A 13145-nucleotide genomic window follows, 5' to 3' on the forward strand; every position below is an offset into this window, starting at 1 on the left:
AGGAAAAGGTGATTTTTCGAGTCAAGACCCTTCTTCAGACCCAGTTCCTTCCTACACATCCATTATCTTGGTTTGATTTGTGTCAGTAAGGCATCCTCTAGCCTGGCACCAGGCACTTTTACCCAGACACGCTGACAAAGAGGAGATGGGATGGAATTCATTGCCACAGAGGGCTGTGGAAGCCGACAATTGATATTTTTAAGGTGGAAATTGGTGGATTCTTGATTAGTAAGGGTGTCAGGGGTTATGGGGAGAATGGGGTTGAGAGGGAAAGATAGATCAGCCATGATTGAATGGTGGAGTAGACTTGATGGGCTGAATGGCCCAATCATGCTCGAACTCGTGAACTTATGAACATGCAACAGGCCGGGCATTGAATGCGTCAATTCATGGCTGTTTAATTAATGTAAGTTAAGGTATCGGAAAATGCAGATGATCACTTTCCAATTGAACGCGAGTTTCACCCTCTCTCAGTAGTTTAAAAACAAAACATTTCCATGATGTAGTGTGGATAAATCTCTGAGCATGTTTCTCACCAAATCTGAGGAAGGACATTATTGCCATAGAGGGAGTGCAGAGACGGTTCACCAGACTGATTCCAGGACTGTCTTATGAAGAAAGACTGGATAGACTTGGTTTATACTCTCTAGAATTTAGGAGTTTGAGAGGGGATCTTATAGAAACTTACAAAATTCTTAAGGGGTTGGACAGGCTAGATGCAGGAAGATTGTTCCCGATGTTAGGGAAGTCCAGGTCACAGCTTAAGGATAAGGGGGAAATCCTTTAAAACCGAGATGAGAAGAACTTTTTTTACACAGAGAGTGGTGAATCTCTGGAACTCTCTGCCACAGAGGGTAATCGAGGCCAGTTCATTGGCTATATTTAAGAGGGAGTTAGATGTGGCCATTGTGGCTAAGGGGATCAGGGGGTATGGAGAGAAGGCAGGTACAGGATACTGAGTTGGATGATCAGCCATGATCATATTGAATGGCGGTGCAGGCTCGAAGGGCCGAATGGCCTACTCCTGCACCTAATTTCTATGTTTCTATGTTTCTAAAGCTGTCTTGGAATGCATCCTTGGAGACAGAGGCCTGAGAAGAGAATATCTGTTCTTCCAGTACATGGATAGAAAAGATTCAGAGGGATATGGGTCAAACGCGGGCAGGTGGGACCAGCTCCTTCTTGCGTACGGCACGCACAGCCTAAAGTTGTAGACACCAAGACACGACATCTATTTGTTTGTGCATGTCGGGTTGATTGCATTAGTTGAAACGGGGTGGACCACGTGAAGGTTGCAATCTCCCACCAGCGTAGATGGGGCATCTTGAGCGGCATGGACAGGTTGGGCTGAAGGGCCTGTTTCCGTGCTGTATGACTCTGGTGTAAGTCTATGGTCATCACCCTTCCTGAACACCGAGCACCACAGATCCAGAACTCTGTGCATTAACTTCAGTGGGATCGCTGGGTTGGGTGTTGACAGAAGGTGAAGCATTCAACCCACGGACGTAGGGAATTGGGTGTTCATCTGGACAGAGAGAGATGTTCACCTCCGAAATGAGGCGGGAAGGTTAATCACAGCTGCAGCATCCACACGAGGGGGACAATCACGCATAAGATTCTGTTTCTGATGAATATTATAATTTAAACCAGATGTTGTACAGATTTACTGGCTAGTGTTTTACAGCTGTGCATTAAATCAGGCACTAATTACAGTGAGACTTTGTAATGGTAGATGGCAGAAAATCGAAAAGTAGATGATTCTGTGGGACACACCTGTCAGATAAAACGCCGGGACAAGTTGGTATTAATTATGCTCATGTATTTATTGTCTCTCCTTTCCCACCATCCCTGTCATGCCTTCCCCCAAATTCTCATCCCAACCCCTTGCTGCTTGTTCACCCTCTTGCTCTGTGCCCCCTCTGTCTCCCTCTCTATCTTCCTCTCCACCTCCCTCGCTCTCTCCCTCTCCTTGTCCTCCCTCCCCTTGTCTCCCATCTCTCTCCCCTCTATCTCTCTCTATCTCCACTCTATCTCTCTCTCCTCTGTTTTTCTCCCCTCTATCTCTCTCCTCTATTTCTCCCCTCTATCACTCTCCCCTCTATCCCTCTCCCCTCTATCACTCTCCCCTCTATCTCTCTCCCCTCTATATCTCTCTCCTACATCTTTCTCCTCCTGTACCCCTCTTCTCTTCCTCCCCCTTCTTTCTCATCTCATCTCCCACAAAATGCCCGCCCTTCCAATTTGTTCTGCTTATTCCCTCTCCACCTGCCTCTACACTCTCTCATCCCATCTCAAACTCGTGCCCTCTCTCATGCTTTGCCTCTCCACAATTCATTCTCCGTTGCTCTTGGACTCTCTCACTCCTCATCTCTTTCCTTCCCCTGTGTCTTCACTCATTCCCCTATCTCCACGCATCGCTCTATACTCTTCTTTCTCCCTCTTTGCCTCTTCTTCACCCTATCTCTTCCCTTCTCCCCACTTCTGATGTTTTCCCCATTTTATTTTTCATCTTTTCTGTCCCCCCCTTTCATTCCTCTTCTGCTGCTCTCCTCCACTCTTCCCGCACTCCCCTTCCCTTTGTTTCGACAGCCTGGGGATGAGCCACGATGATGACCATTCCACCTGTGCTGAACATTTCCACATCATGGCCGGCGAGTGGGTCAAGGGGAAGAACCCAAGCGATCTGTCTTGGTCTGCCTGTAGCCATGACGACCTGGAGAGTTTCCTGAGGTAGGACCTGTTCTTCATTTACATGGTAATATTTCCATCAGATAATATCGCCTGGATTATATCATTCTTGCATGGACTAGATTTGTACAGATGTCAGAGGTTATGTGGAGAAGGCAGGAGAATGGGGTTAGGAGGGAGAAAGAGATCAGCCATGATCGAATGGCGGAGTAGACTTGAATGGCCAAATTCTACTCCTATTCCTTATGACTTGGCTATCAACTGCTTAGGCAACCTCGGGAGCCCCAGAGCCTTTAAAGGGTAAGGCAGTGAAAATACAGTGGTACCCAGCCAGGCAAGTAGAGTGCACTCCATCAGCCATAGACAGACACAAAATGCTGGAGTAATTCAGCGTCACGCAACATCTCTGAAGAAAATGGATAGCTTATAGGTGGAGGAAGGGGGGATGGGGACGGAAGAGGGACAGGAGGGGCTGCCTACAATCAGTCTGACAAAGGGTCCCGACCTGAAATGTCACCTATCCATTTTCTCCAGAGATGCCATCAGTTGATTTCCTCCAGCAATTTGTGTTTATCTTTGGTATAAACCAGCATCAGAAGTTCTTTTTTGTTGTCTTCTATCAGCCGCCTGGCATGTGCTTTGAAGAAGGTGGAAAGGCTTTGTAATTTCAGGAGATAAATCCCACCCCACAAGATGCTCTAATTACCACCTCCTGCTGTAACCACCGTATTCATGCAGGGGGGTTTAGTTGAATCTGCAGTTTATGGTGTCCGCCTGGATGTTGATATTGGGGGACTCAGTGATGACTCTTCAAACTGCGGAGCATCTTGGACAATACAGCCCACCCCCTCCATGACACGCTGGTCGACCTGAGGAGCACCTCCAGAATCAGACTGGTTCCACCAAGATGCAGGACAGAAAAAGGAGACATTTTTTCCCCATGTCTATCAAACTGTACAACTCATCCCACTTCTGTCGTGGGGTAGATTGATCCCCCCCCCCCCCCCCCAAACTTTGCATATCCCCAATCCTTTCCACTCGCCACTTTAATTTCATGTATATTTTGTTTTATGGCTGTTGACACACATATCGTATTGTATTATATGTATCGTATCATATCGACAATACCATGCAGTGTCAGGTGCTCTGGTTTCCTCCCACACTCCAAACATGTACAGGTTTGCAGGTTGATTGTAAATTGTCCCTAGTGTGTAGGATAGTGCTAGTGTACGGGGTGATTGCTGATGGGCACAGACTCGATGGCCGAAGAGTCTGTTTCCGCACTATCTCTAAAGCCTAAAGTTTAACGTCTTGCAGAGCTCAAAGTAATTAAAACTTTATTTTGTGTTACCTTTAATAGATCAAAGGCTAGTACCTGCCTGCTGGAGACAGACCCAAGAAGTCACTATGCAACACGGTTGCCACCTAAGCTGCCGGGCATGCACTACAGCGCTGACGAACAGTGTCAGATTCTGTTTGGAATCAATGCAACTTTCTGTAAAGAAATGGAGGTAATTTTCCGTAGGGACCTCCTAAATGGCTGCAGGATTTTACTCGCTGAGATGTGTTATATGAGACTCAGAACAGGAGAGGGGAATGAACTAAAGGTGAAACATGATCTCAAGGACTTGGAGCAGGAGTTGACCATGTGCCTGCTCCGCCATGCAATAAGATCCTAGTTCATCCAATATCAGTCTCAGCTTTTCCTTCCCCCCTGATCCCAATAGCCTTGAATTTCCGTGTAGTCTGTAGCTTGCAGCAAGATGAGAGCATGTCCCGGACACTGGGGATCCTTGATGATAGATGCCGCCTTCTTGAGCTCGCACCTCATGTTGATGATGCTAATGGCGGGGAGGACTGTGCCTGTGATGGACAGGGTACTGTCCATCACTCCCCACAGCTCTTGCCTACCTGTGCTTTAGAATTACCGTACTGGGCCATAATGCAACCAGTCAAGATACTTTCTGCTGTGTATCTGTCGATGTTTGTTAGAGTATTCAATGGCTTTACTGAATGGCATGCGTTAAACTTGCAAGAAAGCGGAGATGCTTGCACATGCCTTCCCCGTGATTGCATCTATCCCCTGGGCCCAGAACAGTGCATCTCAGATGTTAATGCACAGGAATATGAAGCTGCTAATGCCCCTGTCCCACTTAGGAAACCTCTGGAGACTTTGCGCCCCACCCAAGGTTTCCGTGCGGTTCCCGTAGGTTGCAGGTGGTTGCCGGAGGTTGCAGGTAGTGGAAGCAGGTAGGGAGACTGACAAAAACCTCCGGGAACCGCACGGAAACCTTGGGTGGGGCGCGAAGTCTCCAGAGGTTTCCGTTCAGGTTTCCTAAGTGGGATAGGGGCATAACTCTCTCCACCATTGACCCACCAATGAAAACTGGGACGTGGGCTCCAGACTTACCATTGTGAAAGTCAATGCTTCGTTCCTCGGTTTTGTTGACTTTGAGTGAACGATTGTTATTGTGGCACCACTCAACCGGGTCAAATAAAAAACCAATCTGATTAAAATTGGCCTTGACAAAAGTGATAAAACGTTATGATATCTAACATGGAGGCGCAGCGGGAAAGTTGCTGCCTTACAGCGCCAGAGACCCAGGTTTGATCCTGATGACGGATGCTGTCTGTACGGAATTTGTACCTTCTCCCCATGACCGCGTGGGTTTTCTCCGGATGCTCCGGTTTTCCTCCATACCAAAAACGTGCGGGTTTCTGCAAATTGTAAATTGTCCCTGGTGTGTAGGATAGTGCTAGTGACCAGCTGGGATCGCTGGTCGGTGTGGATTCAGCAGGCCGTTTCCACGCTGTGTCTCAATAGTCTAACTCAAAGCAACTTAACAGAGAGTGAAAGCACATGGATACACTGGCGGGTGGGATGGAGAATTGATGGAAAGCTTGAGACCTGCCGGTTTTATTGATACAAAGCCAGGTCGGGGTGAGAAGTGTGAAGATTCGGTTTCCATTCGCTGCATAATATCGAGGGAGCTGCACCAAGGTCCTGGCAAATGTTGAAGGGGATTTAATCCGAAAAGTTTCAACTGGAAGGAATAGTGGGGATTGTAGATTAAAGGAAATGTAGAGAAATATATGGACTATCAACCCAAGATCTTCTGAGTATGGATTAAAGTGGTCCATTGGCTCCTGAAGGTACATGCATATGAGCAACTGACAGAATGGAAACGTAAAGACTTTCACTTCTACAAATCCTTGCACAACCAATGAAGTAGTTCTGATATGGTTGTAACCGTGAAACATGACAATCATCTAACAGTCATCGAAATCTCCGGAATCAGTTTCATTTGAAGTTTATTCTCTGAATCTACTGCTGCTCAATGAAAATGTGATGCCCCGTGCAAAGAAAACCACCAGTGTTCCTGCAGCCTCGGGAACTTGCTTTAGCATTACAAGGAATACCCCTTCTCTCTCATGCCCCCAACTTCCCAAAGGAAGGACAAAGTGCTGAGGCAACTCAATGGGTCAAGCAATATCTCTGGAGAACATGGATAGGTGACGTTTCAGGTGCAGACCCCTCTTCAGCGTGAAGCACTTTGTCACCAACACTTTGTGTCTGTCCTTGTAAAACATCATTTGCAGATGCTTGTGTTGCCATTAGATAGTCAACTCTCAGATACACAGAAAATAACTCAAAGTGCTGGAGTAACTCAGCAGGTCAGGCAGCATCTCTGGAGAATATGGATAGGTGACATTTCAGGTCGAAGAAGTCTAAAGAAGGGTCTCGAACCTCGAAGGGCCTGACCTGCTGAGTTATTCGAGCAGTTTGTGTCCTTTTATATGTTAGCCAGCATCTACAGTTCCTTGTTTTGCTCCACACCATCCCTACACCACCCTCAAGAAACCACCCCAACCCACCCACACTTGCCAATGTTTCTCCTCCAACGGAGGCAGCTCTGTCTTCCCCACTGTGACAGTAAAGTCAACTCCATGTACAAAGATTGAGCACACAAACTGGCTGCCATCCACAATTGGGAGTATTCACATGCCAAGTTTAACCACAAATTGGGAAAGGCTGCAGCTCCCCCTCAGAGGCTTCCATGCTCTGTAATATTTCTTTCCTTCTGATCTCTCTCCATCTTTCGCTTCCCCTCCTCAGCTGCTTCCATCTTTTACATGACTTTAAAATTTAGAGACACAGCGCGGAAACAGGCCCTTCGGCCCACCGAGTCAATGCATTTCGTTGTCTCTGTACTGTACACTGACAATGACAATTAAATTGAATCTGAATCCACGCTGACCAGCAATCACCCCGTACGCTAGCAATATCCTACGCACTAGAGACAATTTACAATTTTATCTAAGCCAATTAACCTGCAAATCTGCACGTCTTCGGAGTGTGGGAGGAAACAGGAGCACCCTGAAGAAAACCCACCCAGTTACTGGGAGAACGTTCAAACTCCATTCAGACAGCACCCATGGTCAGGATCGAACCAGGGTCTCTGGCACTGTACAAATTGCTGCGCTACTGTGCCACCCCAAAACATCACCTTCTACTCCAATAGATCAAACATCTCTTCCAGTTGTCACTTCCCTTCCTCCTGTCCAGCCCCCACTACTTAACTATTCCATCCATCAATTTACTCGTTGCCGCTCCTCATGCTTTATCTAGTTCCCCCTCACTCATCAATCTTCTTCTCTTTTCCCTGTATCGCTTCTGTTCCTCCCCAGTGCTTTTTTTACTCCCCTGCCACAAGTCTACCACACAAAAGATTCAAGGTGCTGGAGTAGTTCAGCGGGTCAAGCAGTACGTCTGGAGAACATGGATAGGTGACGTTTCGGGTCCGGACCCTTCTTTAGGATGATTGTATGAGAGGAGAAAAAGCTGGAAGGGATGTAAACCAGCATCTGCAGTTCCTTGTATACCCAGTCTATCGTTCCATGTTTAGTTTAGTTTAGAGATACAGTGCAGAAACAGGCCTTTTCGGCCAACCGGGTCCACGCCGACCAGCGATCCCCGCACATTAACACTATCCTATACCCACTAGGGACAATTTTTACATTTACCAGGCCAATTAACCTACATACCTGTACGTCTTTGGAGTGTGGGAGGAAACCAAAGATCTCGGAAAAAACCCACGTAGGTGATGGGGAGAACGTGCAAACTCCGTACAGACAGCACCCGTGGTCAGGATCGAACCCAGGTCTCCGGCGCTGCATTCGTTGTAAAGCAGCAACTCTACCGCTGCACCACTGTGCCGCCCCTACTGTTCTACAGCTTCCTCATTGCTATTCCTGTCCTCTCAGCATCATCTTCTCTGGTCTCCTGCTGACATCCGCTTTGTCGATTGTCCTTCTCATTTTCCTGCCTCTATTTTTCTCCTGTCCGCCTGTCATTCCCTCCTCACTCCCTCTCCTTCCATCCGACTCTTTCACATGGACGTCACAACAGTCTTTAGAAAAAAAAAGAATCTTCCTCCACTTCAGATGCCCCTCCCTCCCTCCCCGGGTTAAGGAGACCACTCCGTTGCCCCATATCGGCTTGTTCACTGCATTCCGGTGCCTAACATCCTGTGCTCCTGTGGCGGGCCAAGAGTATCAGGACACAACATCAAGGTCCTGAGGACCATTAAACGAGCCAGCTCACTGTTGCAAAGTTTCCCAGCGTTCACCCTGACCTACAGGAGCGAGCAGGGCTTTGGTGAGACTCTTCGTTTTAATGCTGGCCTTGCAGATGTCAGCCAATAAAAGAAAACCACAACTGTAACACTACTCGACAGCAAGCATCATCTAAACCACTGCACTCTAAACCATCTGAAGCTTGGAAACACATGTGCCACAGTGGCAGCCGAAGAGAGTTATAAAATAGGGGCTTTGTTCTTGCCTGAATTTCTTGAAGTTTTGACCGCCCTTGTAGAGCATTTTCTGCGAACACATGGAGCTGATTAAAGAACACGATCAAAACGATAAGGAGCAGATGGATATCACAAACTATTCTTCAAACCTGCCCTTTACTGTACTCTGCTGGTGAGATGGGGCCAGAACATCTCAGCTACTGCTGGGATGTAGAAGGGTGGGCCTTGTGTTGGTTGGAGGTATACGGATGTAGTTTGGAGATATGGGGATGGGGGCTTTCTATTCAGTTTGCAGATGCAGATCAAGTCAATTGAGCAAGGTGCGTGGCTCCAGAACTTCAGGCTTTTAAACTTTAGAGATACAATGTGGAAACAGGCCCTTTGGATCACCGAGTCCACGCTGACCAGCGATCACCTCATACACTAGCACTATTCCACACATTAGGGAAATTAAAAATTTTTACCAATATTAATTAACCTACAAACTGTACGTTTTGGAGTGTGGGAGGAAACTGGAGCACCCAGAGAAAAAGCCACGCGGTCACAGGAGAGAACGTACAAACTCCATACAGGCGGCACCCGTAGTCAGGATCGAACCTGGGTCACTTGCACTGTAACGCAGCAACTCTACCGCTGTGCTGCCCGAAGCAGCCGAGTTTCCAGAGAATGAAATTGCTCCATACAATCCAACCCCTTCTGCCTCTCAATTAATCTGGTGCACTCTCAAGTGGCCAGAATTCCCTCAGTCCTGTGGTGACCAAAACTGAATTAAACTCTCTACGTTAAAAAAATGTGGGCAGGTGGGACTAGTGTAGATGGGGCATCTTGGTCGGCATGGGCAAGTTGGGCCGAAGGGCCTTTTCCAATATTCTTTGCTCCAAGACTCTATATGTGTTGGGTTACTCCACTATATCAGTCCAATATTAATCCTCTGCTGCCATGTGTATTTACTCAGGGCTGCTGCAAGAGGTTAACTTTGCCCAACAGGTTTTTACATTTTTTTTAATATACTTCAGTTTCATTGCATTTACGTCACGTCGCTGCTAGATTTTATGAGTGTGTCCACACAAACACCTTGCAGTTCTCTACAGAGTTCAGCTGCTGCCTCCAGTTTTCACGTGTTCTCACCCCTTCCTCTAACTTACCCAAGGCAGCTTGGCAGCCTGCTATTTTTACATCGAGTTCAAACAGCTGCTGTGTCAGTGACTCCCTGCTCCAGTACTTTGTTAATCTATTGGTATTTCCACTACTTCTGGGTTTCTTTATTTTCATTAACAGTTTTCCCAAAGGAATTCTGTTCTCTTTTCTTTTTGTTTTTTAACGCAAATCCACACTGAGCAATCCATTGCCTTTCCTGGAACTCTCTGCCACAGAGGGTAGTTGAGGCCAGTTCATTGGCTATATTTAAGAGGGAGTTAGATGTGGCCCTTGTGGCTAAGGGGATCAGGGGGTATGGAGAGAAGTCAGGTACGGGATACTGAGCTGGATGATCAGCCATGATCATATTGAACGGCGGTGCAGGCTCGAAGGGCCGAATGGCCTACTCCTGCACCTATTTACTATGTTTCTATGTTTCCCAGTTGGCCCCTCTGTCCATCCTCAGTGAAATGCAACAATGCAGAGTTGCTACACTTGGGCAGCACAGTGACGCAGTGGTGGAGCGGGTGTCTTACAGCGCCAGAGACCCGGGTTCAATCCTGACTGCGGGTGCTGTCTGTATGGAGTTTGCATGTTCTCCCTGTGACCGCGTGGGTTTTCTCCGGGTGCTCCAGTTTCCTCCCACTCTCAGGTTTGTAGGCTATGTGTCGGAATGAACTGCAGATGCTGGTTTACACCGAAGTTAGACACAAAATGCTGGAGTAACTCAGCGGGACAGGCAGTATCTCTGGAGAAAAATAATAGGTGACGATTTGGGTCTCGACCCGAAAACACCCATTCCTTCGATCCAGAGATGCTGCCTGTCCCACTGAGTTGCTCAAATCTTCCCGCATTTTGTGTCTCTCTTCAGGTTTGCATGTTAATTGACTTCTGTAAACTGTCCCTAGTGTGTAGGATAGTGTAGTGTACGGGGTGATTGTTGGTCGGTGCAAACTCAGTGGGCTGAAGGGCCTGTTTCCATGCTGTGTCTCCGAAATCTAATTCTTCCTCTCCCGGAATCCGGAGAATAGATTTCCAGATAGTTCTATCCAAGCATTGTGAGATCCCACCATTAGTACACACATGGGTGTCAAACTCGCAGGTCTGCAGTTGCTTTCCTGCCTCAGGCACCTCTCTGGTATTCAACAATTTCTGGAAGATTTATGGCTGAGTTCTTGCAATTTCCTCCCTTACTTCCATGAGGATGCTTGGATCTATCCTATCCGGCCCCTGAGATGTATTCACCTTAAGTTTGCACAGCTGTTTGGCAGGAGTGCTGTGTGTAATGAGAACAGGCCCACTGCCCCTGTGCTTAACTTTCCAAATCAAATAATCACCTGCCTTTACCTCAGAGGCAAAAAAAAAATGGACCTTTTGAAAAGTAGATTTATGTTTCTCTTGGCACGCCTTCTCTCGTATTCTCATGTCTCATTGGAACACTTGCCCCTCCTTTAGTCTGCCCTTGTTCATCGGGGGTGGAGAACAGACTCTGTACAGATTCCTCCCATCTCACCGGCCTCATTCACGAGGCTTCCACATAACTGACCTGCAGGGTTAAACACTGTATCACACACACACGCCAGCAGCATCACACCAGAGGCCGTGTCCTGTGCAGAGTAATGCAAGCGGACTACACTGAACAGTTGACGGGAGACAGAGGGAGAAACAAGGAACTGCAGATGCTGGAATCTAGAGCAAAACGCAAGGTGCTGGAGTAACTCAGCGAGTCCAGCTGCATCTGTGGAGGACAAGGATAGGCCACATTTCGGTCGTACCCATTTCTTCAGAGAAATCTATTTGTTCAATTCTTCATGAACACCGGCACTGGTATATTTCTTCTAGATCCTTCCCTTAGCTTCCTTGCTCAATGTGAGATGCAAGAGAAAGTTTCTGGTTCAGAGGGTTGGAATATTCTGCTTGTTAGCGAATTCTCTCCATAATAAAGAAAAATCCCCAAACACCTGTCCAACAGATCAGAAACACTCTTCAGGAGTCAGGTGTGGGTTTGTCAATGACCACTGTCTGCAGAAGACTTCATGAACAGAAATACAGAGGCTATACTGCAAGATGCAAACCACTGGTTAGCTGCGAAAATAGGATGGCCAGGTTACTGTTTGCCAAGGAGTTCTTAAAAGAGTAACCACAGTTGTGGAAAAAGGTCTTGTGGTCAGATGAGATGAAGATTAACTTGTATCAGAGTGATGGCAAGAGCAAAGTATGGAGGAGAGAAGGAACTGCCCAAGATCCAAAGCATACCACCTCATCTGTGAAACACGGTGGTGGGGGTGTTATGGCCTGGGCATGTTTGGCTGCTGAAGGTACTGGCTCACTTATCTTCATTGATGATACAACTGCTGATGGGAGAAGCATCATGAATTCTGAAGTGTATAGACACATCCCATCTGCTCAAGTTCAAACAAATGCCTCAAAACTCATTGGCCGGCAGTTCATTCTACAGCAAGACAATGATCCCAAACATACTGCTAAAGCAACAAAGGAGTTTTTCAAAACTAAAAAATAGTCAATTCTTGAGTGGCCAAATCTGAACCCAATTAAGCATGCCTTTTATATGCTGAAGAGAAAAATGAAGGGGACTAGCCCCCAAAACAAGCACAAGCTAAAGATGGCTGCAACACAGGCCTGGCAGAGCATCACCAGAGAAGATGCATCACCAGACAACTGGTGATGTCCATGAATTGCAGACTTCAAGGAGTCATTGCATGCAAAGGATGTGCAACAAAATACGAAACATTACTACTTTCATTTACATGACATTGCTGTGTCCCAAACATTATGGTGCCCTGAAATGGGGGGACTATATATAAACATTGCTGTAATTTCTACATGGTGAAACCAAAATGTATAGAAATGGCCTTTATTAAAATCTGACAATGTGCACCTTAACCACGTGTGATTTTTTTATATTACAAATCTCAAATTGTGGAGTACAGAGGCAAATTAATAAATGATGGGTCTTTGTCCCAAACATTATGGCGGGCACTGTATGTACAAATTCAGGCATAAGAGATTTTTGTTTTTCAGTGTTAGGTTAGTTTTCAGGAATGAAACATGACAGGCTGTTTCAGTCCCACTGCACATCACAGATAGACACAAAATGGTGGAGTAACTCAGCGGAACAGGCAGCATCTCTGGATAGAAGGCTTGGCCTACGTTTCGAGTTGAGACCCTCCTTCAGACTGATGACTTCCTCTACTGCAGAAGAAGGGTCTCGACCCAAAATGTCGCCCATTCCTTCTCTCCAGAGATGATGCCTATCCCGCTGAGTTATTCCAGCATTTATATCTTCAGTGTTAACCAGCATCTGCAGTTCCTTCCTACACTCTACTTCACATCACTCCAGGTATTTGACCAGGCTCGTCCAAGTGTCAGCCCCTTGAAGTGATTCTCCATCAGTGACACACATTCAAGGATATATTCCCTGAGCAGTGCTCTCTCTGTTTTTCACTCCATGGATGCTGTCCAAAAAATGAGGTATTTGTCTCATTG

At 46.8% G+C, this 13145-nt stretch overlaps 1 protein-coding gene across 1 annotated transcript in view; it reads left to right on the forward strand.

Annotated features, from left to right (window-relative positions):
* The window catches only part of adamts17 (ADAM metallopeptidase with thrombospondin type 1 motif, 17), a 179157-nt gene that overhangs the window by 81195 nt on the left and 84817 nt on the right, over positions 1 to 13145 (forward strand). The window contains exons 9-10 of the mRNA XM_055661163.1: positions 2590 to 2730; positions 4049 to 4199. Coding sequence (XP_055517138.1) covers positions 2590 to 2730; positions 4049 to 4199 — 292 coding nt within the window. The remainder of the gene's footprint in view (positions 1 to 2589; positions 2731 to 4048; positions 4200 to 13145) is intronic.

This window comes from Leucoraja erinacea, chromosome 33, assembly GCF_028641065.1.
Source record: "Leucoraja erinacea ecotype New England chromosome 33, Leri_hhj_1, whole genome shotgun sequence".
Classification (NCBI taxonomy): Eukaryota; Metazoa; Chordata; class Chondrichthyes; order Rajiformes; family Rajidae; genus Leucoraja; species Leucoraja erinaceus.